This window comes from Leuciscus leuciscus, assembly GCF_965113295.1.
Source record: "Leuciscus leuciscus genome assembly, chromosome: 7".
NCBI lineage: Eukaryota > Metazoa > Chordata > Actinopteri > Cypriniformes > Leuciscidae > Leuciscus > Leuciscus leuciscus.
The window spans coordinates 21,394,644-21,418,280 of NC_138731.1; the positions used below are offsets into that span (position 1 = coordinate 21,394,644).

Here is a 23,637-nt window from a genome sequence, read left to right on the forward strand (position 1 = left end):
GTGCACTCACTGTCTCGCTGGATGGAGTGGGTTACAGTCACAGTTTCTGAACTGGATATTTTCCCTTGAATGAATTCCTCCTGAAAGAATGGACCGAGATAAAGACAGCGCTGCGCCTCATGGGTAAGCTCTCCTGGGAGCACTTTTCTTCAAAAAGGTGTTTCACTTGTTTATTAGTTCTCTGAATAGCATAGATTGCATTACAAATTAAATAGTAGTTTAATGTCAAGTCACCTTTATTTTTATTTCATAGAAATTTTCAAAGCAGCTTCACAATAATAAACAGGACAGTAATAGAATTAATGATGCGAACTTCATAAAATATGAGACAAATCCAAATTCTGCTGTAAATCAACTGTACAGCAAGATAATTGTGTAATTATTCAGCTCCATTTGGTTCAGTGATGATTCCGTTAAGTTCAATAACAAGTTCATTCATTATGAAATAAATATAATACAGCTCTACTGAATACAATAGTTTCTACTTTCTATTCCTAGTCCCAATTCTTAACTATTAGGGCTCATTATTAAGGAAAATGTGTGAAAGAGAGGCAAAATATATTTTTTAAAAAAGGGATATAGGCCTACAGTATTAGACTGGGAGGAATTATTTACAACGATCTGATATTCCCATGTGTTTTTGCAGCAAAATATTTGGAGGAAAAGGGAGGAAGAAACACAGGAAAGGACACAAGGGTGTTGTAATTGCAAACAAAAATGCTCTAGGTAAGACCATGAAAGCAAACACGACGTTACACGAGTAAAGATGTAGAACATTTCACGAGGATTAACTGCATGGTTTTGTTGACACAGAATTTAAATCCATTAATTCAGACATATATGACAGCTGATCATGAGCGCTACAGAAGGTTTAAAATGCTCGTAAACCAATTCTGGACTGAGCTGGTTTAATCTTTATATTTTAGAGGCAGAGTCTGCAACCATTCCTGGCGATCCAGACGTGATAGACGTACCACAGCCTGAACTCGCTGAAGCGTCCACCTCGACACACGCTTCCTTCAGACAGATTGCTAATACTAAGAGGCAATCCTTGTTTTTATCTCAGCGTAATGTGTTCTTTCTTGTAGTTTCTGTACCACATCTTCATCATTTCACTTGTTTTTTGTACGTAAAAGGTGTAAACCTGTGGCCAGGATCTTGGAAGCTGAAAGCAAACCACAACATTTCCAGGTAGAGTTCAGTATAACTTGAGTAAAAGTTGCCTTTTGAACACAACCATTCTTGATTTGTTTTGAGATGCTAAAACTGTTACTCTTAGTATTGAAAGATTGGCAGATTGGCAAAATTCTGTTGTGTTCTTCCTAAGATCTCCATCAATATAACAGAGGCTAGGCAGCTGGTCGGGGATAATATAGATCCTAGTGTCGTGATTGAAATTGGAGATGAGAAAAAGCAAACGTCTGTGAAAGAAGGAACCAATGCTCCCTTTTACAATGAGGTGATCACACTGTCTTCAACTGCTGGACACTCTGAATTAATGGTATTAATGGCAAGAATTTTAACAACAATGTTCATCTCATGCCCAACAGTATTTTGTGTTTGACTTCTTTTGCAATCAAGACATCTTTTTTGACAAAGTCATCAAACTATCAGTAAGTACGCATGTGAAGAAAATGGTTTTCTTGACATGACCTAGCAGAGCTCACATTAGTGTACTTCTCCCAAAGGTTATGCACTCAAAGATCATGAAGAGCTACTGTGTGGGAATTTTCAAGATTGATGTCGGGACGGTTTACTCCCAACCTGGTAAATGCTTGGTTTGCACTTTTCTTTAACTAGAGATAGTGAAGTTTGTAATAGAGAAGTTTGTGAATCTGCACTGTAAAAAATTTTTACAGACCCTTTCCAAAAAATTTGAATATCATGGAAAAGTTTATTTATTTCCATAATTCCATTCAAAGCGTAAAACTTCCATAGATTATAGATTCAGGGCCCACAACTTAAACGATTTCAAGTATTTAGCTGTTTATTTGTACATAATTTGGGCTTCCAGCTCATAAAACCCACGAAAACAGGATTTCAAAAAATTTGAATATTACATGAAATCACACAGTAATTACACAGTGATACCATGGTCATTGAACCAGGTTTTGGTTATTTTGGCAGTGTGGGCAGGTGCAAATCCTGCTGGAAAATGAAGGAAGCATGAAGTGCTCTGAAAATGTCCTGGTAGACGGCTGCGTTGACTCTGGATTTAATAAAGCACAGTGGACCAAAGTCTTCTTTTCTGATGAGAGCAAATTTTGCATCTCATTTGGAAACCAAGGTCCCAGAGTCTGGAGAAAGAATTGAGAGGCACACAATCCAAGATGCTTGAAGTCCAGTGTGAAGTTTCCACAGTCTGTGTTGGTTTTGGGAGCCATGTCATCGGCTGGTGTTGGTCCACTGTGCTGTCCACTCAACGCAGCCGTCTCTACCAGGACATGTTCAGAGCACTTCATGCTTCCCTCAGCAGACAAGCTTTATGGAGATGCTGACTTCATTTTCCAGCAGGATTTGCACCTGCCCACACTGCCAAAAGAACCAAAACCTGGTTCAATGACCATGGTATTACTGTGTAATTACTGTATGATTTCATGTAATATTCAAATTTTTGGAAATCCTGTTTTTGTGGGTTTTATGAGCTGGAAGCCCAAATTATGTACAAATAAACAACTAAATACTTGAAATCGTTTAAGTTGTGCGCCCTGAATCTATAATCTATGGAAGTTTAACGTTTTGAATGGAATTATGGAAATAAAAAAATTTTTCCATGATATTCGAATTTTTTGGAAAGGGTCTGTATATGATCAATAAGATATGACAACGCGTTTTTACATTGCTTTAACTTATCAAGATAAGTTAAGCCATTTTCAACTTTTTTATAAGTTATACAAGTTATAAATTTAATGTTATTTAAGTTGAAATGACTTAAACATCTAAGTTCATTGTACTTAAAAATTTAAGGCAGCAACTTTTTACAGTGTCAGATTTGGGATATTGGTTATTCTGCTTGTAAAACAATAAATCTTGCTCTTGCTGTGCCAGGCCATCAGTTCATCAATAAGTGGGCTATGCTCACAGACCCGGCTGATATCCACACAGGGGTAAAAGGGCACTTGAAGTGTGATATCAGCGTGTCAGGAAAAGGAGATGTTGCACTGCCGTCCCAGAAGTTTAGTGATGCAGAGGAACAGATAGACAAGTAAGATCTCTTGTAAGATCTTGTAAGTACGATTTTTATGGCATAATAAAGACTGGATGTTGAATGTATCTCATGATGTTGAAATTGTTTGTCCTCTCCCAGGCACCTCCTGATTCCTGAAGGCTTAAGCCCTGAACGGCCATGGGCTCGGTTTTACGTGATTGTGTACCGAGCAGAAGGTCTTCCCAGAATAAACTCCAGTATTATGGCCAACGTGACCAAAGCCTTTGTTGGAGACACGACAGCCCTCATAGATCCTTACGTAGAGGTGTCATTCTTCGGTCAAGTTGTAAGCTCACAATCCAGTGCTAACTACAATACAGACACACTTACATGTTTTCATTTTGATTTGAAGTTTTTATGATTTTAGTCATTGTATGTGGTGTTGTCATTTTTAATAGTTTTATTCATTTTTAAATATTTCTATGTAGCTTTTTTTTCTTCTTCTTTTTTTCTTTTTTAGTCCTTCAATTTAAACATGTTTATTTTAGTTAGTTGCCAAGACACAATTTCTAACTTTAAAAAAAAATTTTATAAAAATTTTAATTAATATTTATAAGATTTTTATTTTATTTCAGCTTTATTTCATTATAATCGAAAACCATTTAAAATAGTTTTAGCTAACAATAATAACACTGCCCTTTTTAAATTACAGGCCTATTTTTTTCCATAGATCGAAGACCATGAGGAATCGTTACGTATTTTGAGCAGGGCTTGTCAAGATAAAGTCTGATTCATTTATCGGCATCAGACGCTGTCAAGTTAAAACAATTAAAAAGTCACGCGAACGTTATTGCGTTGTTTCGCCTTTGATGCGCAGCGTTTCGCAATACATGCGACCCTGTGTGAATGACCTGTGCTTTTGGCGTTTTTTTTTGTTTTGTTTTTTTGTGGTTGGTTGATATTTTTTCATTATTACGTCCCTTGAGTATGTGTGGTTATAGACCTATCGCCGCTCGCGAATTTACAGCGTGGCGCTTGTTGTGTTCTGTCTTCCGGTTTGTATTTCCACAACATGAAGGTCAAATCTTATGGATTAATGAATGAACTGCTCGTTTTAAAATATTCCCAGTCTACCGACATTTTTATGACATCCGCTTCAAATTCTCATGATACCTTTCTTTAACTCTACAATAAGTAAATCCACTTCATCAGCTAATTACTCTTCGACAGCAATGCTATATGATAGAAATATGCAAAGTTACATATACAGACATATACATGTCTTTCTGACACTTTTTTTTCTTTCATGATTGAAAGGGCAGGACATCTACTCAGAAGAGCACAGCAGAACCAGTATGGAACGAGCAAGTGGTGTTTAAGGAGATGTTTCCTCCACTGTGTCAAAGACTGAAATTTCGGGTTCTGGATGAGGGAAGCATGAACGATGTGGCTATTGGGACGCATTACATTGATCTGCACACCATCTCAAACGACAATGATGGAGACAATGGTTCGCCATTTCATTACATTGTTAAAAAAGCAGTAGTTTCGAATTATTTTGAATTGAAATATTTGGACACTGTGGTCATATTTAAAAATATCTGAATATTATTGTATTAGAAAAACAGTATACAAAATATCAAATCCAAATGTACCAATACCATATTCTTTCATCATTCATTGCTCTTCTCAAGGTTTCCTGCCAACATTCGGACCGGCATGGATCAACCTTTACGGCTCACTTCGTAATTCCACTCTGGTGGACGACAGCCAGGAGCTGAACGAGGGTGTTGGAGAGGGGGTGTCCTACAGAGGCAGGGTTTACATAGAACTCGGTGTGGAGATCCTGTCTGGAGGTGCTGAATCTAAATCCCTGTTTTCAAAGATCAGTCCGAAAGATACCAAGGGAGGGAAGGCAGTGGCGAAAGATCCCAAAACTGGGACAGGACCTGGAGGTGATGAGGAAAAGTCCAAAAATATAGGACCTGAAGTGATGCCAGTGGAGCCCATACAGAAGGTGTTTGCAGCAGTCACTCTCCTTTTTACTCCATTCTTTAATCTGCCAGTTTTTTTCCATCCTTTGTACATACATTTCCATTATGTTGAAGCTACCCAAGCCATTGTTTAACTTGTATTTAGATAAATGATGAAGACATGGAAACCTTCCTGCTCTTTGGCTGTGTGTTTGAGGCTTCCATGATTGACAGAAGAATCGGTGATAGACCCATCACCCTTGAGTTCACCATTGGTAAACATAACAGCATTTATACATTCAACAACATAAATGGCACCTTCCACAAATCGGTTCAAAATAGGGTCTGAAACTCTTTAACTGTTTAATTTTTTTCTGGTCATGGTAGAGTTTTTTCATTCATTCAGTTTTTCATTAAATAACTTTGGTAACAGGGTTAAACAGTTGAGCTTGTTGGATACATCTCTTTTTGAGTGTCATTTGTAAATCATGTGGTAACATAGTTGCACACAATATGTGGGATAGATAAATTACTTAAAAATAAAAAAAACGAATGTACTCAGTGTTTGGTAAATTACTTAATTAATTACTAGCTAGTAATTACAACCTCAACTGTGTAATTATTAGATTACTGTACTACCGGTAATTACTCTCTCTAAAAAGTATTGCATTACTTATTACTTATAACTTTCTAAATCACATATCAACCTTGACCAGCTGAACAATACAATGATAAACATGAAACTGTTTTTTTAATTATTTAAAAATATATATATTAAATTGCAAAAACAATTTATTGAACTGAACAAACTTTTTAAAGGGAGGTTACATTTAAAAACACATTTTAACGTTAGACGTTAAATTGTGGTGTTAAATACAAAAATGTAAAATTGCTTTATATAGAATAGTCTATACAATATTTCATGCTATTACTTTAGAAGTAACTCATTAAATTGCAGAAAAGTTAAGAGTAATCCTTTACTTTAATTTTCAAGGGAAAAGTAACTAAATTACAGCAATTAATTACTTAGAAATACATTACACCCAACACTGAATGTACTAACTGTCCTTTGAATAGATTGTCAGAATTATGATATGGTTATTGATTGATTTTAGGAGTGGGGGTATGAATAACTAGGTACACTTAAACCTAACCTTAACCTGTGTAGTTACCTTATATTACCAGTATTTTCTTAGATAAGTACATATACTGTAAAATAAAGTGCAACCAAAACATTTAATATTTTAAGAATGCATGATAGATGTCATTATTACATAACACCTGAAGAACTAACAACAATATGATGGTATAATATGACCCCTTTAAATGTGTACTTGTTTATTCAGGTAACTTTGGGAACTTCATTGACGGCGCTGCACCTCCTCCTTCAAAGAAAAGGCTTGAAGATGTGTCGGTTACCACTCCTCTCCTGGACACCGCAGCAACAATGACGTGCAAATCCACTACAACACCAGAGAGACCTGTTTTCGGAGATGCTCAGAGGTGCTCAGATCAAACAACACTAACACATTTATACCTTAATTAAATAATGGGAAATACTTTATTCCTGAACCAAACTGGACCCATAATCTTGTTTTGTGCAGGCACTACATGCACTTGCCCATCACAGCGCAAAAGCCCTGTGTGCATGTTTATAGCAGCTGGGAGGATCGAGCTTACCGACTCCATCACGCCAACATGCTGGACACTATTGCCCTGATGTTTGTATGTGAGCCTTATTACATTGCCGTGTTATAAGTTTGTAGTTCATGTGGTTATCTTCAATTAAAGGGATAGTTCAGCGATAAATGAAAAATTAACATCATTTACTCACCCTCATGTTCTCCAAACCTTTGAGTTTCTTTCTTCTGTTGGACACGAAAGAAGATATTTTAAAGAATGTTGGTAACCAGACAGTTAGCTATTATCTTCCATAGTATTTTTCCCCCTACTATGGAAGTCATTGGCTATCGTCAACTGTTTGATTGCCAACATTCTTTAAGATATTTCCTTTCGCGTTCAACAGAAGAAAGAAACTATTACAGGTTTAGAACAACTTGAGGATGAATAAGTGATGACAAAATGTAATTTTTTGGGTTAACTATCCATTCCCCTAGGAGGAAGGAATCGCTAAGGTGGCAGAATTGGATAAAATGTTGTCTCCAGAGGCGTGGACTCTCATGCACCATGTTCTTCGGGAATTTAGAAGAGATGCCAGGTAGGTCTGAAGATAAAGCAGAACCCATATTCCACTCTTTACAATTAGTAGGGGTCAAAGGGTTTAAATTTAGTAGGCTATTATTATTAATATTTTCCCCTGAGGTCCCCTTAAAATAGGCCTATTAAAGTTTTTTTTTTTTTTGTACCTTACAACGTGACTTTGTGAACTAAGTTTCTGAACACCCAATAGGTGTCACTGTTGTATCAATTTAGGAAGTTCTGCATTCAGAAAATTGCACTGTTTTCATAGTACAACAAAAGGGATTATTTTACAAGATTATAAAAAGAAAATTGTTTTTGAGACCTTTAAAATAATAGTTCACCCAAAAATGTAAATTCTGTCATTTATAATTTACTCACCCTCATGTCTTTCCAAACCTGTATAACTTACTTTCGTCTGTGGTCCAGTTATTTTTTTCTTTTTCTTATTTATTTATTTGGTCAATACAATGAAAAAGAAAGTCAATGGGGTCTAAAACAACATTAAACCACATTGACATTCATTGTATGGACAAAAACAGTTGGAAACATTCTTCTTTTGTGGTCCACAGAAGAAAGAAAGTCATTCAGATTGAAAAACCAGAGGTTAAGTAGATACATTTTGGGGTGAACTAACCCTTTATAAACTCTTCATTAATGAAATTCTATAGCTGTATCCCAAGTATGTTTATGGATGTAATGGTATGTTTATTGCAGGGAGTTTATTGCATTTGCTGAAAAGAAGGTGAAGGGAAGCAACTTGACCTTACTGGACAAAAAGAGGCTCACTCTGTGCAAACAGGAGCTGGTGGGTCTCTTTATGGCATTTAGTCCTCATAACTCATTTATTTCAACACCAAAATGTTATAAAAAATGTAATGGAATTCATTGCAATTTATATTTGTCTACAAAACCAATATCAAGCATTTAGGTAGATGCCTTTAAATTAAAAATATATTTTTTAAATCATTAGAACATAAATTCTATCAAGTGTATTGAAATGTTTGACTGGTAGTGTATGTATATTTGACAAATCTTTGGTTATATTTGCTGCTCTTCAGGAGAGTATGACTGAAATAGCAGGAGGACTCCTTGAGCCCAAGAGGAGATCTTTGACTGTAAAAGAGATGCTGCTTGAAGTCCAGAAAATTAAAAAGAAACTGAGGTTTCTGGTGGAAGAGGTTGTTATTTTGTTTCATTATGTTATTTACAAATCCTTGAACACTCATGTGTATAATGTACGGTTACACTCAATTTTAAGGTGACATAGTTACATTCTACTTTCTTAAATAAGCACTGAGTAATATTCATTAACTTCATGTACTACTTACTGCAGAGTTACAGTTAGGGTGTGGTTTTAAGTTAATTACTTGTAATTATCCATAATTTACTGTAATTACTATAGTAAGTACATGTAGAAACATGTAACTTTGTCACCTTAAAATTGTTACCTAATGTAAGTCTATATTATTACTAATATTCCTCTTCATCTCACGCCTGTCTCAGCCTCAACACACTTTACCAGACGTGTTTGTGTGTCTGGTCAGTAATAACAAGCGTCTGGCGTATGCCAGAATCCCTGCCCGTCACCTGCTCTTCTCTGAAAGCCGAGATCAGAGAGGCAGAGACTGTGGGAAGATCAAGACCCTGTTCCTCAAGGTCTGAACTCTGATATCATATGATAAGCTATGGCTTTAACTTCTGACTTTTAAAAGGAAACATTCATTACATATTCATAAAAATGTGTTGTTCAGCCTCCGGGGAAGCGTGGACCGGGGTGGACCGTCCAGGCTAAACTTGATGTGTACTTATGGCTGGGACCGTGCAGAGATTCATCCCACATGTTGAAGGATCTCCCATCAGGCTTTGAGCTGGAAGGCATCTCTTCTGAAGAGAGGACTGGCCCTCCTCCTGAGCATTTACTGTACACAGGCAAGATTGCTCAGCACTCTAATGTTGCTAGAAAGAGATCTTTTTCTTTGTCCCTGTTTCTTTTTCTCTGTAAGACACTGATTGACATGTTGTCTTGCTGTTTGGCCCTGGTTGTTGTTGGTATACAGAGAAGCACATGTTCCAGCTGAGGGCTCATATGTACCAGGCTCGTGGTCTCATCGCAGCAGACAACACTGGCCTCTCAGACCCCTTCGCCTGGGTGTCTTTTCTGTCCAATAGCCAAAGCACTGGTGTAAGCATGAGTTTGTGATGACATTCTAGGCAAAAAAGTGATAGATGAAGCTGTTGACTGAACCACTAATATAGTATCAATTCAGCATATTAGAATGATTTCTGTAAGACCATGTGACACTGAAGACTGCAGTAATGGCTGATGAAAATTCAGCTTTATATCACAAAAATAATTATATTTTAAAGTATAGTAAAATAGAAAACCATATAGATATAAATAGATAGATATAGATATATAGATAGATATAGATATATAGAGATATAGATATAGTAGAATATTACTTTGGTTCTATAAAAAAAAGTGAAAAACAAGGTTTTGAGGTAGAGAAAATAGAGATCAGTAAAGTTAGTGAATTGGTTGTCAAAGTACATTTTAGAAAATGTATAGAAACGTTGAGAGCACCTATTTTACAAATGCAGAGTTCAGATGCAAAAGCCTCTATATGCCATCTGAAATTTTCTCATAGAATGATCATTTTTATCAAGCTTGTGTATTTAAGTTCAGTAATTTCACTTAAATGACAATTAATAGGTAATCGTCATTGCCATTTAAGTGAAATTATTGAATTTAAATACACAAGCTTGATAAAAATGATCATTCTATAAGAAAATTTCAGATGGCATTTAGAGGCTTTTGCATCTGAACTCTTCAAATACTCTTTTTGATTCTGGATAATTCGTCACAAAAGATAAAATTGCCACAAAGCAAATAACCTTATAATGTGAAAAGGTTATTCATAATTGTTTAAATTGTAATTTTTCAGATCATCAAGCAAACATTGACTCCCATGTGGAATCAGCTGATCCTGATAAATAACGTGTCTCTGTATGGAGGTCTTCACGAAATAGTCCAGGAGCCACCGCTAGTTGTGATTGAAGTGTATGATGATGATGCAGTGGTAAGGAAAGCACATTCACCTAAGTATGCAGACCACAAATATAGCACTTCTCTAATGGTTCTGTAAATGAATTAAGCTTGATATGCAGCTTTTTTTTTGCATTATTTCTCAATCCGTATTAAATGCTGTGACCTGAGGCACAATGGTTTGCTCTCTCCAGGGTATAGAGTACCTGGGGTCGACAGTGGCTGTTCCTGTAGTCAAACTGTCAGAGGAGCGATACGTCCCTCCTCAGCTGCAGTACAGTCCATTGTTCTGTGGCGGCCTGTCAGGAGGAGACATACTGGGAGCCTTTGAACTCATTCAGGTCCAGTCTTAAAACCCCAATACATGACAGTAATATGCATTTACAAATGTGGTTGAATCAGTTATTTATTACTATTATTACTACTACTGCTATTTAATATGAATAATGAGTTATGTGTGTTCTACTAATGCAGAAACTTATATGGTGTCTCCTATTTGTCTTACCCATGATGCTGTAGATCTCAAAGTCAGGAGAACACACTCTCCCTGATTTAGATGAGCCAGATGGAGGGGTTATTCCTGTACCTGCATACATCCGGCCTGTTCTCTGCAAGTACAGAATTGAGGTGCACAATCTATATCTTATAGTCTATATGTAAAGTACAAAAAAAGCAAAACACTTCATGACCATTCTTATGAAAGCACATTGCATTGTTCTTTAGTTTAGCTGACAGCTGTAAAAAATAGATGCATAGATTTCAAGCAGTGAATTACTTTAAACGTATTACTTGTATTTTTATTTTTGGATCCATTTTATTTCATACATTGATCATAAATGCTTTATTTATGTTTTTTTTTTTTTTAAGAGATTGGTGGTTGTTAGTCATTTGAATTTTAAGCCCATCATAATTTTTCTTAAAAATCATTAATAAACTATTGATTTTATATATTTATTTATTTAAACTGTAACGGAAAATTACAGTTTAATTACAGAAAGATTTAAATAATTCAGGTGCTCCACCCAACACACTGCACTGTATAAGTCTAAACATCTTTCATGCGTCAACGTGTGACATCTACTTCTGAAACCTTTTTTTTTAGTCAGAGCTTTTTCTGCTGGTGTCAAACCACTATATCTCGACTCAACTAACATTTCCCAAAAGTGTTGTGAATTTGTTTCAGCTTTATAGGCATCTTTTAAAAGCCTCTCATCTGAACAATGTTTTCACCCATAGGCAAAACTGCATTGTAATAGTTGGAAATAGTCCTGTTGTCTATGTACCAGGTCTCACTTTTATTAGATGTCACCACTAGTTTTTTTAATTTTAATTTGTAGTGTGTATTTTGTCAAGTGTAACATAGATCTACCGTTTCAAGTAAATCAATGTAGCTTTTTCAGTGTACAATATTAGTGTGTGTTTTGTCTGCACTGCAGGTTTTGTTCTGGGGCCTCAGAGAACTGAAAAAGGTTCAGCTCTTATCTGTCGATCGGCCCCAAGTTTTTATCAAGTGTGCAGGGGCAGGCGTCAACTCCTCAGTGATACAGAGTTACAAGAAAAACCCGAACTTCACCATACTCGTGGATGCCTTTGATGTGGTTAGTCAACTGCTACAACAACAGATTCTGTTTAATGTTGACTCGTATGGTGTCGTCCCCATCGCTTTGCTCATGTGATCCATCGCTTGATCTTCTGCTGATCTCAGCATGTCTGGCTGCTGTTGTCCGTCTGTAGGAGCTGCCTGAAGACGAACACCTCCTCCCTCCTCTTACCATCACAGTGGTAGACTGGAGGGCCTTTGGACGGAGCACACTTGTGGGTAGTCATATGATCAACAACCTGGCATTTTTCAAACACATCCCTTTACCGATCCAACAGCCCCAACAGGAGCCCAGAAACATAGCAGGTAATGCGCTACAGTCACAATAACAGCCCTAATAAATGAAAAATAAACACCACAACTCTACATTCATTTCTGAACATCAAATTTCTTCAACAAAAAAATCTAACTGTCTAACCAATACAACTAGTACCAAATGTCTTGGGAAAATATTATGATTCAGAGCCAACAATAACATACAGGCCTGTTTTCACAGACAGGGCTTAGATTAACCCAGGGTTAGGCCTTAGTTCAATTAGGACATTTAAGTAGCTTTTATAAACATGCCTTAGAAAAAAACAATATTGGCGTGCATCTTGAGACAAAACAATGGCACAGACATATTTTAAGATATGTCAGTGCAAGTTTCTTTCAGTTAAAACAGCTAAAACATGCATTTTAGTCTGGGACTAGGCTTAAGCCTTGTCTGTGAAACCGGGCGATAATATAATATATTGGTCTCGGCCAGGGATGCTCAGTCCCGCAGAATTTAGTTCCAACTCTGCTCAAACACATCTGTCTGTAGTTTTATTAAATCCCTAAACCTTGAAGATAAAATTCCTCAGTGAATCTGAGCATTTAATAATAGTGATTGCCTAAATCTAATTAAATGTATGGTTTGTTTTTCACCTGTAGTGGCTCAGCTGTCTCTGCAGCAAAGTGTTGTGCCACCGCCAAACGTGGAGATCGCAATAGAAATAGAGCAGGAGGAGATAATCCGCCCTCCCTCCAAAACTGAGCCAGACTTCCAGGAATTCAAGGACAAGGAGGTTTGTTTTTAGTTGGATAAACTAAACATTTTGAATATTAGTATACTCAGATTGTGAATATTACCATCTATATTGTCAAATATGTAACTCAAATGTCCAGCTTTTCCCTCCAGTTTAATCTAAGCACATGCACACACCACTAATGCACTATAACACTTTTTGTCAATTCCAGGTGTCGAAGAAGAGCAAACGAAGATCTACTAAAAGGAAGAAACGCACCACGGCTGATGAGTCTGCTGATAACGTCATTGATTGGTGGTCGAAATACTATGCATCAATGCAGAAGATCCAAATGGTAAGCTTCTAAACATGTTTGTAAGCAGCAGATGGTTTAATTTGTCTTGCTTCAGTTTTTTGCTAACTAGTTGTTTTGTACCGCAACTTCTTTCTTAGGCAAAGCAAAAAGAAAACAATCCATTTCCACTGCTCTTTGAAAATAGTAAGTAAAATCTGAGTTTATTCCATCAGTCTTGTCTTCTGGATCATGTTGACACATCATGTTCCAGCTTTAGTCAAACATGCCCACATTATGATGTATTTCAGTAACTCCTCTGGAGAACATTATTTCCGAAGGATTGATCAATCTGGGTAAGAATGATTGGGAGGCTGTCCATTGCTTGGCCCTCCTCCTTTGCTGCGGTCAACAGGATTGCAGAGTGTTTTGTTCCCTATGCAAACTGTGCATAAGCATACAAATGTGAATGGAATTAAATAGTGCACATAGTCATTTAAAACTTCAGTAAATGCTGCTTACAAGAGATCACACAACATTTTGCAATCCCAGTGTGCCCAGATCTGCACCTCTATTTAGCGGTTTTGTGCACATACACTACCGTTCAAAAGTTTGGGGCCGGGTCGTTGCGAATTATAATTTTTTATAAGTATATTAAAGAAGTCTCTTCTCCTCACAAGTCAACAAACACAGTAAATATTGTTAAATATTACCATTTAAAATAAGAGTTTTCTATTTTAATTTATTTTAAAATGTAATTTATTCCTATGATTCCTTCAGAAATCATTTTAATATGCCGATTTTGTATTATTATCAATGTTAAAAACAGTTGCGCTGCTTAATATTTTGTGGAAACCATGATGCATTTAATTAAGGATTCTTTGATGAATAGAAAGTTCAAAAGAACAGCATTTATTTGAGGAATATTTTTTGTAACATTATAAATGTCTTTACTGTCACTTTTGATCAATTCAATGCTTCCTTGCTAAATAAAAGTATTAATTTATCTTCTTTTAAAAAATAAAAAAAATCTTGCTGAACCCAGTCATTTGAACGGTAGTGTATAACAGCTTAATAATTTTGCAGTGTAAATGTGTTAAATGTGTTGTGCCTGGTGAGGGTTATAATATTTAAAAAAATCTATGTTTCATGGTTTTGACAGTACATTGGGAAGTTGTTAGTCGGCTGGTTTGTTTTGGTTGTGCTAGACACTTAAATTGCTCTTTGGTGGAAGTGTTAATAGCATATTTATTTGCTGCTTTAATCTACTTTTAATCTCTTAAAAACGGTTTCCCTTAACAGACTATGTGCAAGTAATTTTGATATGTTATTTTCTATGGTATCTTTAGCATCAGGTCTTAAGGAAAAGAAAAAGGAGGTGAATTACAAGAGTGTGATAGAACAGCCCAGGATTGCATCATTACAGGTAAAATGTGTCAATACAATGCTTGGTTTCGCTGCAAATACTGTCTATACGTTACATTTGTATTTATTCATCAAACAGACGTGCAGTCTCACTTTATTAATCACTCCAGGTGTATGACAAAGAGCTAGAGGCGGAGTTTGGGCCTTTTGACGACTGGGTAAAAACCTTTGAACTCTATCGAGGAAAGGCCAATGAGGAGGACGGCTCTGCTTATGAGAGATTTGTCGGGAAGTTCAAGGTAAACTGGTTTCGCATGTAGGACTATAACATACATGAAGGCTTTTTAAGATCCAGGTCACAGAATTCCCATTATTGTTTGCGCCATTAGGGCAGGTTTTGTCTGTGCAAACTCCCCGAAGTAGATGACGAGGAGGAGGATGGATATTTGGATTCTGGGCAGTTTAAAATAAACCAGGGTATTCCTCCAAACACTGCAGTAGAGGTCCTGATCCGCGTGTACATAGTTGCAGTAAGTGCCTTTTTTTATTATACAGGAATATTGATGCAAACTGACATACATGTTGGTGGATTTTTGGTAATTGTTACTTTTGTTCATTTGTTACTGTTTTGTTTATGCCTTTCAATGGATCTAGTGTCACTGAAAAAACGATTTCCATGCTGGTTCACACTGGATTTTAGTTATTTCTGGTCTGTTACTGGTTTGGCTAGTTGACCAGAACAAGAACAGAGAAAGTAATTCCTCTTTTTTCTTTTTTTTTTTTTTGGAAGGATGCATTAAATTGACCAAAAGTGACACTAAAGACATTTATAATGTTACAAAATATTTAAATTTCAAATGCTTATTTATTTGAATTTTCATTCATTGATAATAATAAGAAATGCTTCTAGAGCAGCAAATCAGCATATTAGAATGATTTTTCTGAATAATCGTGTGACACTAAAGACTGGAGTATTGACTGCTGAAAATTCCACTTTACCATCACAGGAATGCATCAGAATTTCAGTATCTTATCACTGTATTTTTAATCAAATAAATGCAGCCTTTGCAAGCACAAAAATCTTACCAACCCCAAATTGTTGATTTGTGTGTGATTTATGAGCATCAACAAATGTTGGTGAGCAGATTTGCTGGTGTTCAACAGGGGTGACCACCAGATTATACAGTCAATTGTCATTCTTCTGCATGTTAAGGCCTTCAACCTGCACCCTGCGGATCCAGATGGCAAAGCAGACCCTTACATAGTGCTGAAACTTGGGAAAACTGAGATCAAAGACAGAGTCAATTACATCCCAAAGCAGCTCAACCCCGTGTTTGGAAGGTGAACAAGCACAATGATTAAGAAATTCACTTTGAAATTCTTTTAACTGCTCATTTCATTGAGGTTCATTATCTCTCAATCTATCTCTCCTGCTCAGATCCTTTGAATTTCAAGCCACTTTCCCCAAGGAATCCCTGCTAAATATTCTCATCTATGACTATGACACTGTCGGTGGGGATGATTTAATTGGAGAAACACAGATCGATCTGGAGAACCGTTTTTACAGCAGGCATCGAGCGACCTGCGGTCTGCCTTCTGAATATGCCATGTGAGTATTTATATTGTAACATCCAGTTCTTCTCATCAAGTTAGTTTGATGCCCACTCTTTTGATGATCTCATGTCACCTAGTGAGGGTTATAATGCATGGAGGGACTGCATCAAGCCAACAGAACTGTTGATTAAGCTTTGCAAAGAAAACAGACTGGACAACCCTCAGTTTTCTCCAGGACACATTACCATAGGAAACAAAGTCTTCACAGGGAAAACGGTATTTGCTGATGAAGGTATGTCACTCTTTTGGTTTACATCATGATGTTGATTGTTGATTAATAGCCAAATTAGCAATGGATTCGCTGCTTCACAGATCAGATGGTGGAGTCGTACGAGCACTTGGCTCTAAAGGTGCTGCACAGGTGGTCTGAGATGACCAGTGGGGCCTGTAAACTTGTCCCAGAGCATATTGAAACTCGCGCACTCTACCTCAAAGACAAACCAGGAATAGACCAGGTAATGTGTGTTGTTAGAGGTTTATGTAACCTTAATGCACTATATGGAATGCATAAGGTGAGAGTGATTGTAATAGTTGTCCATTTCATATTCCTCAGGGCCATCTGCAGATGTGGGTGGACATTTTTCCAATGGATATGCCTCATCCTGGCCCTCCTGTGGACATTTCCCCTCGCAAACCCAAAGGGTAAGCTGAAGATCCACAAAACCAACTCACTGGGTTGTGCAGTAAAGTTAGTAGTGGTTTGTCCAATCATTTGTTTTTGTTTTTTCATAAAGGTATGAACTGAGAATCATTATCTGGAACACTGAAGATGTAATACTAGAGGACACCAACTTCATAACAGGACAGCAGTCAAGTGACATATACGTCAAAGGGTAACATTAGTAGATCACAATAAACAGAAAATGTTTGGTTTTTTATTTATTGAAAAAGTCTCTCAATATACACTACTGTTCAAAAGTTTGGGGTCAGTAAGATTTCTTTTAAAGAAATTAATACTTTTATTCAGCAATGACTCATTAAATTGATCTAAAGTGACAGTGAATACATTTATAATCCATTTACAACATTTACAAAAGGTTTTAAATAAACGTTCTTTTGAACTTTCTATTCATCAAAGAATCCTAAAAAATATCAGGATTGCCATCAAAATATTAAGCATCACAACTCTTTTCAATATTTATAAGAAGAACTGTTTCTTGTGCAGCAAATCAGCATTTTAGAATGATTGAAGGATCATTTGACACTGAAGACCAGAGTAATCACATCACAATGTGAAATTTATTTTAAATTGTAATAATATTTCACTATATTACTGTTTTACTGTATCTCTTATCAAATGAATACAGCCATGGTGAGCATAAAAGACTTCCACAATCAACCACAATTCTTTTTAACTCTAGTGTAGAATCTGAACTGTTGCAGGTTAACTGTATGTTTTAAAATGTATATATATATATTTTTTTTTTTTTTTTTTTTTTTATTTTTTTTTTTTTTTATTAATGCTTTCGAATATTCCTAATACATAACATTATGATGAAATAATATTTTTCCTTCAACATCAAAATTCTGGGGAATTTCATGTTTTTCTTCAGGTGGTTAAAGGGTCTTGAAGATGACGGCCAGGAAACTGATGTCCATTACAATTCTCTGACCGGAGAAGGCAACTTCAACTGGCGCTTTGTGTTCCCCTTTAACTATCTGCCAGCTGAGAAAGTGGTGGTGGTACAAAAGCGAGAAAGCATCTACTCTCTGGACAAAACTGAACAGAAGATCCCTGCAGTCCTTGTAATGCAGGTGTGGGACTTTGAGAGGCTTTCTTCTGATGACTTCCTTGGTAAGAAATCTCTCTTGCTTAACATCGGTTTATATGCATTGCATCGCATCCTCCCTAGAAGTGCTCTGTAGTCATTCCTGATGTGCTGTAGGAGCACTGCTAGCTTACAATAGCAGAAACCTTGGCTCAGAATATTTGATATTAATAATACTTGATGACGGTCATTTTTGTTTTTTTCTCAGGCTCAGTGGAGTTGGACCTGCATGGGTTTCCACGTGGAGCCAAATCAGCTAAAGCTTGTAAGATGGAAATGCTGACAGAAACCACAGAGAACATCTCTATCTTTCAGCAGAAACGCTCCAAAGGCTGGTGGCCCTTCATTAAAGCTGGCGAAGTCACAGTGTGTGAATTGAATTATTTCAGTGAAAAATGTGAATTAAACTTTACAGCTCCAAACTTTATAATTAAAAAATAGCTCCTTGTTTGCAAACATACGGACAATCGAAACTTTGACTAATGTATTTTTAATGCAATTACATTAGATAAACTGAGGCATGTTTAATTGTCCATTAACATTTGTTCTGTACAAAACAATAGTATGTATAGTACTGTACATTTACACAAATATGATGTAACCTAGTAAAACTGTTATAGTATTTAAACTGTTTTATCTCCATAGGGGAAGGTAGAAGCGGAGTTCCACCTGGTGACAGCTGAAGAGGCAGAGAAAAATCCAGTGGGCCGTGCACGCAAAGAGCCAGAGCCTTTAGAGAAACCAAAGTAATGTGACTAATACACTTAAAGGGATAGTTCACCCAAAAATGAAATTTCTGTCATTAATGACTCACCCTCATGTCGTTGCAAACCTGTAAGTCTTTCGTTCATCTTCGGAACACAAATGAAGATCTTTTTGATGAAATCTGAGAGTTTTCTGTCCCTTCATAGACAGCTACGCAACACTTCTGCTAGAGGTTTGTTCTGGAGCGTCAAGCTGGTTCGGTTGAGCTTCTCTTTATGTTCGCTGATCAATGTTTAAATCTGAATAAAAGCCTAAATTCAATCTGTTCATCATATGCTTTATATGATGAACAGATTGAATTTAGGCTTTTATTCAGATCGCTTTGATCGAGTCTCTTCAGAAAATTTTGACTAAACCGCTCAATTCATATGGATTAGTTTTATGATCTCTTTATGAAATATCTCAGATTTCATCAAAAAGAACTTCATTTGTGTTCCGAAGATGAACGAAAGTCTTACGGATTTGGAACGACATGAGGGCATGTAATTATTGACAGAAATTACATTTTTGGGTGAACTATCCCTCTAACACCTAGGGTTCAATCCCATTATTACTAGGGTTACCAATCAGTTAGTATATAGGCAATAGCCAATATATAGGCCTATATAATAATACAAATATAAAACATTTAATTGTTTGTTTTTGGGTTGTGTGGGTGGTTCCTACTGTATGTACTGTGTATATGTAAATTATTTGTAATTATTTAATATCTCTCTTTTCTCTAGTCGCCCAGACACATCCTTCTCCTGGTTTATGAATCCTTTCAAGTGCTTCTTTCACCTGATCTGGGGGAACTACAAGAAATACATCATTGCTGGACTGGTGCTGTTGATCGTGACCTTGTTCCTGGTTCTCATCTTCTACACCCTACCAGGGGCGATCAGTAGTAAGATAGTCAATGGGTAATTAATTAAACATTGGACACAGTGGAGCAGCACAAATGTAACCTCTTGTTGATTTAATGCATTGAACTCTTGAAGCACACATTTAAACATTTGCTCTGCAGGTAGATGATTACTCAGGAGCATAACTTGGTTGATTTTAGGAACAATCTTATATTATTTTAAGATCTTATATTTTATTTAATTATGCACCAACAAATGTAACATACACAACATTAAACATTTAATAATCTTTAAACAGCATAACACTGAACATAGCACATGAAAACTGTAGAAAATCTGTTGTTTATTAATCTTTAATCACATCCTAGTGTAAATGGTTGAACTATTCTACTGTAGAGCTTCAAAACTTGAGAAATGATTATGTAGTGACATTAAAAATGACTAATAACTCAAAAATGAACATTTGTGTAAATACAATTACATAAAACAAGCGAGGATAACCCCAATGAGTCCATGTAAAGTTGTGAGGGTTACAATAAAATGTCTTTGTAGTCTTTGTGAAAGACATTGTGTATTGCCTTATATTGATATCAGTGTGTTTTCTCTCAGCTGACTGAATTTCAAAGTCACTTCTCAGAATACTATGAATAAAATGTAATCTTTTCCAATAATAATAATAAAATAAAATAAACGAAGCTTTATAAAGTTCTCGTTCAAAGACAAGACTAAGTGTGAAATGTTAATGTAGTATTGTGCCTTTTGGTCCTGAGCTGCTGAATTATGGAAGCAACTGTCACAATGCCTTATTGCACGTTTTTTAGTAAGACACTGTGGTAAAAAAAAAAAAAAAAAACTTAAGATCGCTGTAAATGAATCGATACCAAAACTGATCCAGTTCTTGGTTTACAGTTTTCCCCATTACCTAGATAACTATATGTGTGAGCATTTTATCAGTAAAACCTTTTCATTCCAAAACATACCATTACATCAGCCACCAAAACAGAGACTCATTTCCCGACACTATAAACAGCACTCACCACTTTTTACACAAGTGTCTGTTAAACCACGTTTGTCTGCTCAAAATCAAACACACTATTCTGCTTATACAGCAAATTTTCACTGTGTGCTCGTGAAGAAAACACTGTCATACAAAATTATCTGATCAACAACTGTCATAGTTATAGCCAACAATGCCATTTGCTGGAAAAATGTAGGCCTCAATGATGAACACGGGTATATTTTAACGAATAGACCACATTATTTAAAAAAACACTCTGAACACCGCGGTCAAAAACATTTCAACAATCTACGTGGGCCAACATAACTAGGACATTCAAGTTAACATGATTGCAGAGTGAAATTTCTTCATTTATGATCACAATATCCTTGAACAATATGTTTTGTACTTTTCCCATTTACATTTTATTCAGCACAGTTTATTGTAGATTGTATTTTATTATACAGTCACGGTTGTTAGTAATCTAATTAGGTAGAATTGTTTGGTTTAATTAATTTGAGGTTTGCACAGATCAGTATGGGGTTTCGGTTTGCAAGTTATAGTTTTAGGAACAATATTAACCATTTGACAACTTTTTTTCAAGTTCCACCATTACTTAGCGCGAGTTTCTGCCAGCAAGTAAACACTTCATCATTGGTAAGTTGGTCTGTTCTGTGATAGCGCTGAGGGCATCATACCCTCATTGATGCCGTGTGTTGGTGCTGATTGGGTAGGACTGGGCCCGAACTGCAGCAACAGGTTATATGTCCCAGCCTCGGACAGTCCCCTTCTCAATCCAAGCCCACCTCGCTGCACTGTCAACCCGCCTCGCCTGCGGGAGGAGATCAGGCCGCCCCGCTGGGCAGGTGAACTCTGCACTGGAGTGCCGTTAAACTGCGCAGCCTGCGAGGCCATCAAACAGGCTTGTAGTTTGCGCTTGGCACGCCAGCGGGCCACTCGAAGGCGAGTCTTTTCTCTTCGTTCCCTTACCAGGTCTGCAAGTAGAGCCTGTGGTAGAGTCTGATCCAGCTCACGCCGTCGGTTTGTACCAAGCCCTCGGTTTGTGTTCCGGCCTCTTAGACACAGAGTTCTGCTGCGTTTGTACTCTTCATACAGGTTCAGGTCCTTACGTCTCGGACGCACCTGCTTTTGGACCCCTGCCACACACAGCTGAGAGTCGTCATCTAAATATGGGCAGAGAGGTGAGAGATTAAATATAGGCTATTAATACAAATATTTGGGCCACTATTTCAAACAATAGCAGCATGTTATTATTTTATATGATGTTAATATAATTTACATTAACGCTCATAAGTACTCAATATTGACCTGGGCCAACTGAAGCCCATCTCAAAACTACTATATGATCAAGTAAGAACTAAACGGTAAAATACCTAAAGAGATGCACAGTGAAATAATACAGAAGCCTTTGGAAGCTTATTATAACACATTATTAAGCAGGCAGTGTTCACTTTAAGACAATGCCACATGTTCAGAGTCAAAGGGCGGCACAAAATAATCACTTAAATGAATCACAATTCATATGAAACTCACGAACCGGCAGATCAGTTGTGATTCCGTGCATACGCAGCTTCTACATGTGCGGTTACACGTCAGCTTTTTCCTCTCCTGAAAACTGCTTTGGCTGCTTATTGCAACATCACATCCTGTCAGTTTCCTGATAACTGTAACCTCAAGTATCTTCTTATCAATGTTTGCTGAGCAAGTTTCAGATTCACAAAAGCCAAGATATCTACGTTTTTAGAATGCATTTGGTTTTACAATATAACCTGACCTAGTTTTATAGTTTTTTTTTAATGTATTTATATGATATTACTTGAAAGGTTACTTGGAATATTTGTAATTTTCACACCATGGGAAAAAAAACTTCTTAGGCCCGGTTTCACAGACAAAGCTTAGAATAAGCCAGGACTAGGCCTTAGTTCAATTAGGACATTTACAGTTGCAATCAAAATAATTAACCCCCCTTGACCTGCAAGACATTTTGCTGCCAAGAACAAAATTGTATGAAAACAATTTAACAGAGGCATCAGTAAACGATTATAGAAGTTTTCTAATACATATTTGTATGTGTGATTCTGAGAATGTTAAGTTGATGAGAAATGAAAAGAAAAATCCAACTGGCTCTAAATATTTGTTAAAAATTATTCAAGCAATATTATAATGTCAGAGACTGTAAAAATGTACAAATGTATGCTTTTCTAAAGATTTTTTTTTTTTTAAATGGCAAATTAAAAGTATATATATATGATAATTAATATACTTTTAAATATTTTTATCTATCTATCTATCTATCTATCTAAATAAATAAATAAATACAATCTTTTAATTTGCCACTAAACTGTGAGAAGCTTTTCTAAATGTGTGCATCTTGAGATAAAACAATGGCACTGACATATTTTAAGATATGCCAGTGCAAGTCTGTTTCTGTATAAACAGCTCAAACATGCATTTTAGGCTTAAGCCTCGTCTAAAATCCTGAGGTTTTTAAAATGATGATTTAAAAAAATGGACACTGACTCTGGACACTTTAATAACCCTAATTTACTACTTCTGAACAATAGATCAAGTAGTTATTAAAATATTTATTTAACAGTATGCAATACAGTAATTCTTTGTACAAGTAATGTATAAATCAAAACTGACATTTTTACAATAGATTAGGAGGATGTCCTTCCTGGGGCCAAACGCAGGTAGTCTTTGATGCATTTCTCTGCCTCTGCTTCTGTGGGAGTCAGGAGGGCGCTGTTCCTCATAGCTGCAGCTGGATGTTAAATAGATAGGTTATTAGTTTACAAAGAAACAAAACAACATTTTTATTTCATTTATTACTGAACTTTACCTGAACAGACAAGTCTGACTGTGTTTATGTATGCAATTGTAACATTTTTGTTAGAGAAATTCATTGCAAATGTTAAAATTAAAATGTATTCATATGTGAATTGACTGAGATATGTAACTATGACATCACTACAATACTTTTATTCTTAAAAGAATTCCATTAGTTTTGG

General features: G+C 36.3%; 2 protein-coding genes across 4 annotated transcripts in view; one reads left to right on the forward strand and one right to left on the reverse strand.

The window, feature by feature from the left end:
- On the forward strand, positions 1-20,171 carry fer1l6 (fer-1 like family member 6). 2 transcript variants are annotated; one of them, XM_082176462.1, is made up of 42 exons: positions 1-123; positions 647-726; positions 927-1,044; positions 1,137-1,191; positions 1,328-1,459; positions 1,551-1,613; positions 1,689-1,767; positions 3,049-3,205; positions 3,308-3,494; positions 4,466-4,658; positions 4,843-5,165; positions 5,288-5,396; positions 6,468-6,624; positions 6,726-6,846; positions 7,239-7,339; positions 8,038-8,128; positions 8,382-8,501; positions 8,827-8,979; positions 9,075-9,252; positions 9,381-9,505; positions 10,269-10,403; positions 10,564-10,710; positions 10,889-10,996; positions 11,806-11,967; positions 12,104-12,275; positions 12,885-13,018; positions 13,191-13,313; positions 13,412-13,457; positions 13,562-13,606; positions 14,600-14,676; positions 14,786-14,914; positions 15,005-15,145; positions 15,829-15,956; positions 16,054-16,224; positions 16,307-16,461; positions 16,542-16,684; positions 16,783-16,871; positions 16,964-17,062; positions 17,783-18,024; positions 18,207-18,364; positions 18,644-18,744; positions 19,489-20,171. In XM_082176462.1, exons 1-42 carry the CDS (start codon positions 89-91, stop codon positions 19,667-19,669), a joined length of 5,463 nt encoding a protein of 1,820 aa, XP_082032588.1. In that variant the 5' UTR covers positions 1-88; the 3' UTR covers positions 19,670-20,171. The 2 variants fall into 2 exon arrangements, with proteins under 2 accessions (XP_082032588.1, XP_082032587.1); XM_082176461.1 differs by lacking the exons at positions 1-123; positions 647-726; positions 927-1,044; ... (2 more) ...; positions 1,551-1,613; positions 13,562-13,606 and having other exon boundaries at positions 1,671-1,767.
- LOC309503712 (uncharacterized protein) overlaps positions 19,932-23,637 on the reverse strand; it is a 16,049-nt gene continuing 12,343 nt past the window's right edge. Inside the window, exons 6-7 of one of the 2 annotated variants that reach the window (XM_082176485.1) lie at positions 23,273-23,390; positions 21,651-21,789 (exon numbers count right to left, since the gene is read on the reverse strand). In XM_082176485.1, coding sequence (XP_082032611.1) covers positions 23,287-23,390 — 104 coding nt within the window. In that variant the 3' untranslated portion in view covers positions 21,651-21,789; positions 23,273-23,286. Of the gene's footprint in view, positions 21,790-23,272; positions 23,391-23,637 lie in introns of both variants that reach the window. The other variant, XM_082176484.1, reaches the window with a different exon arrangement.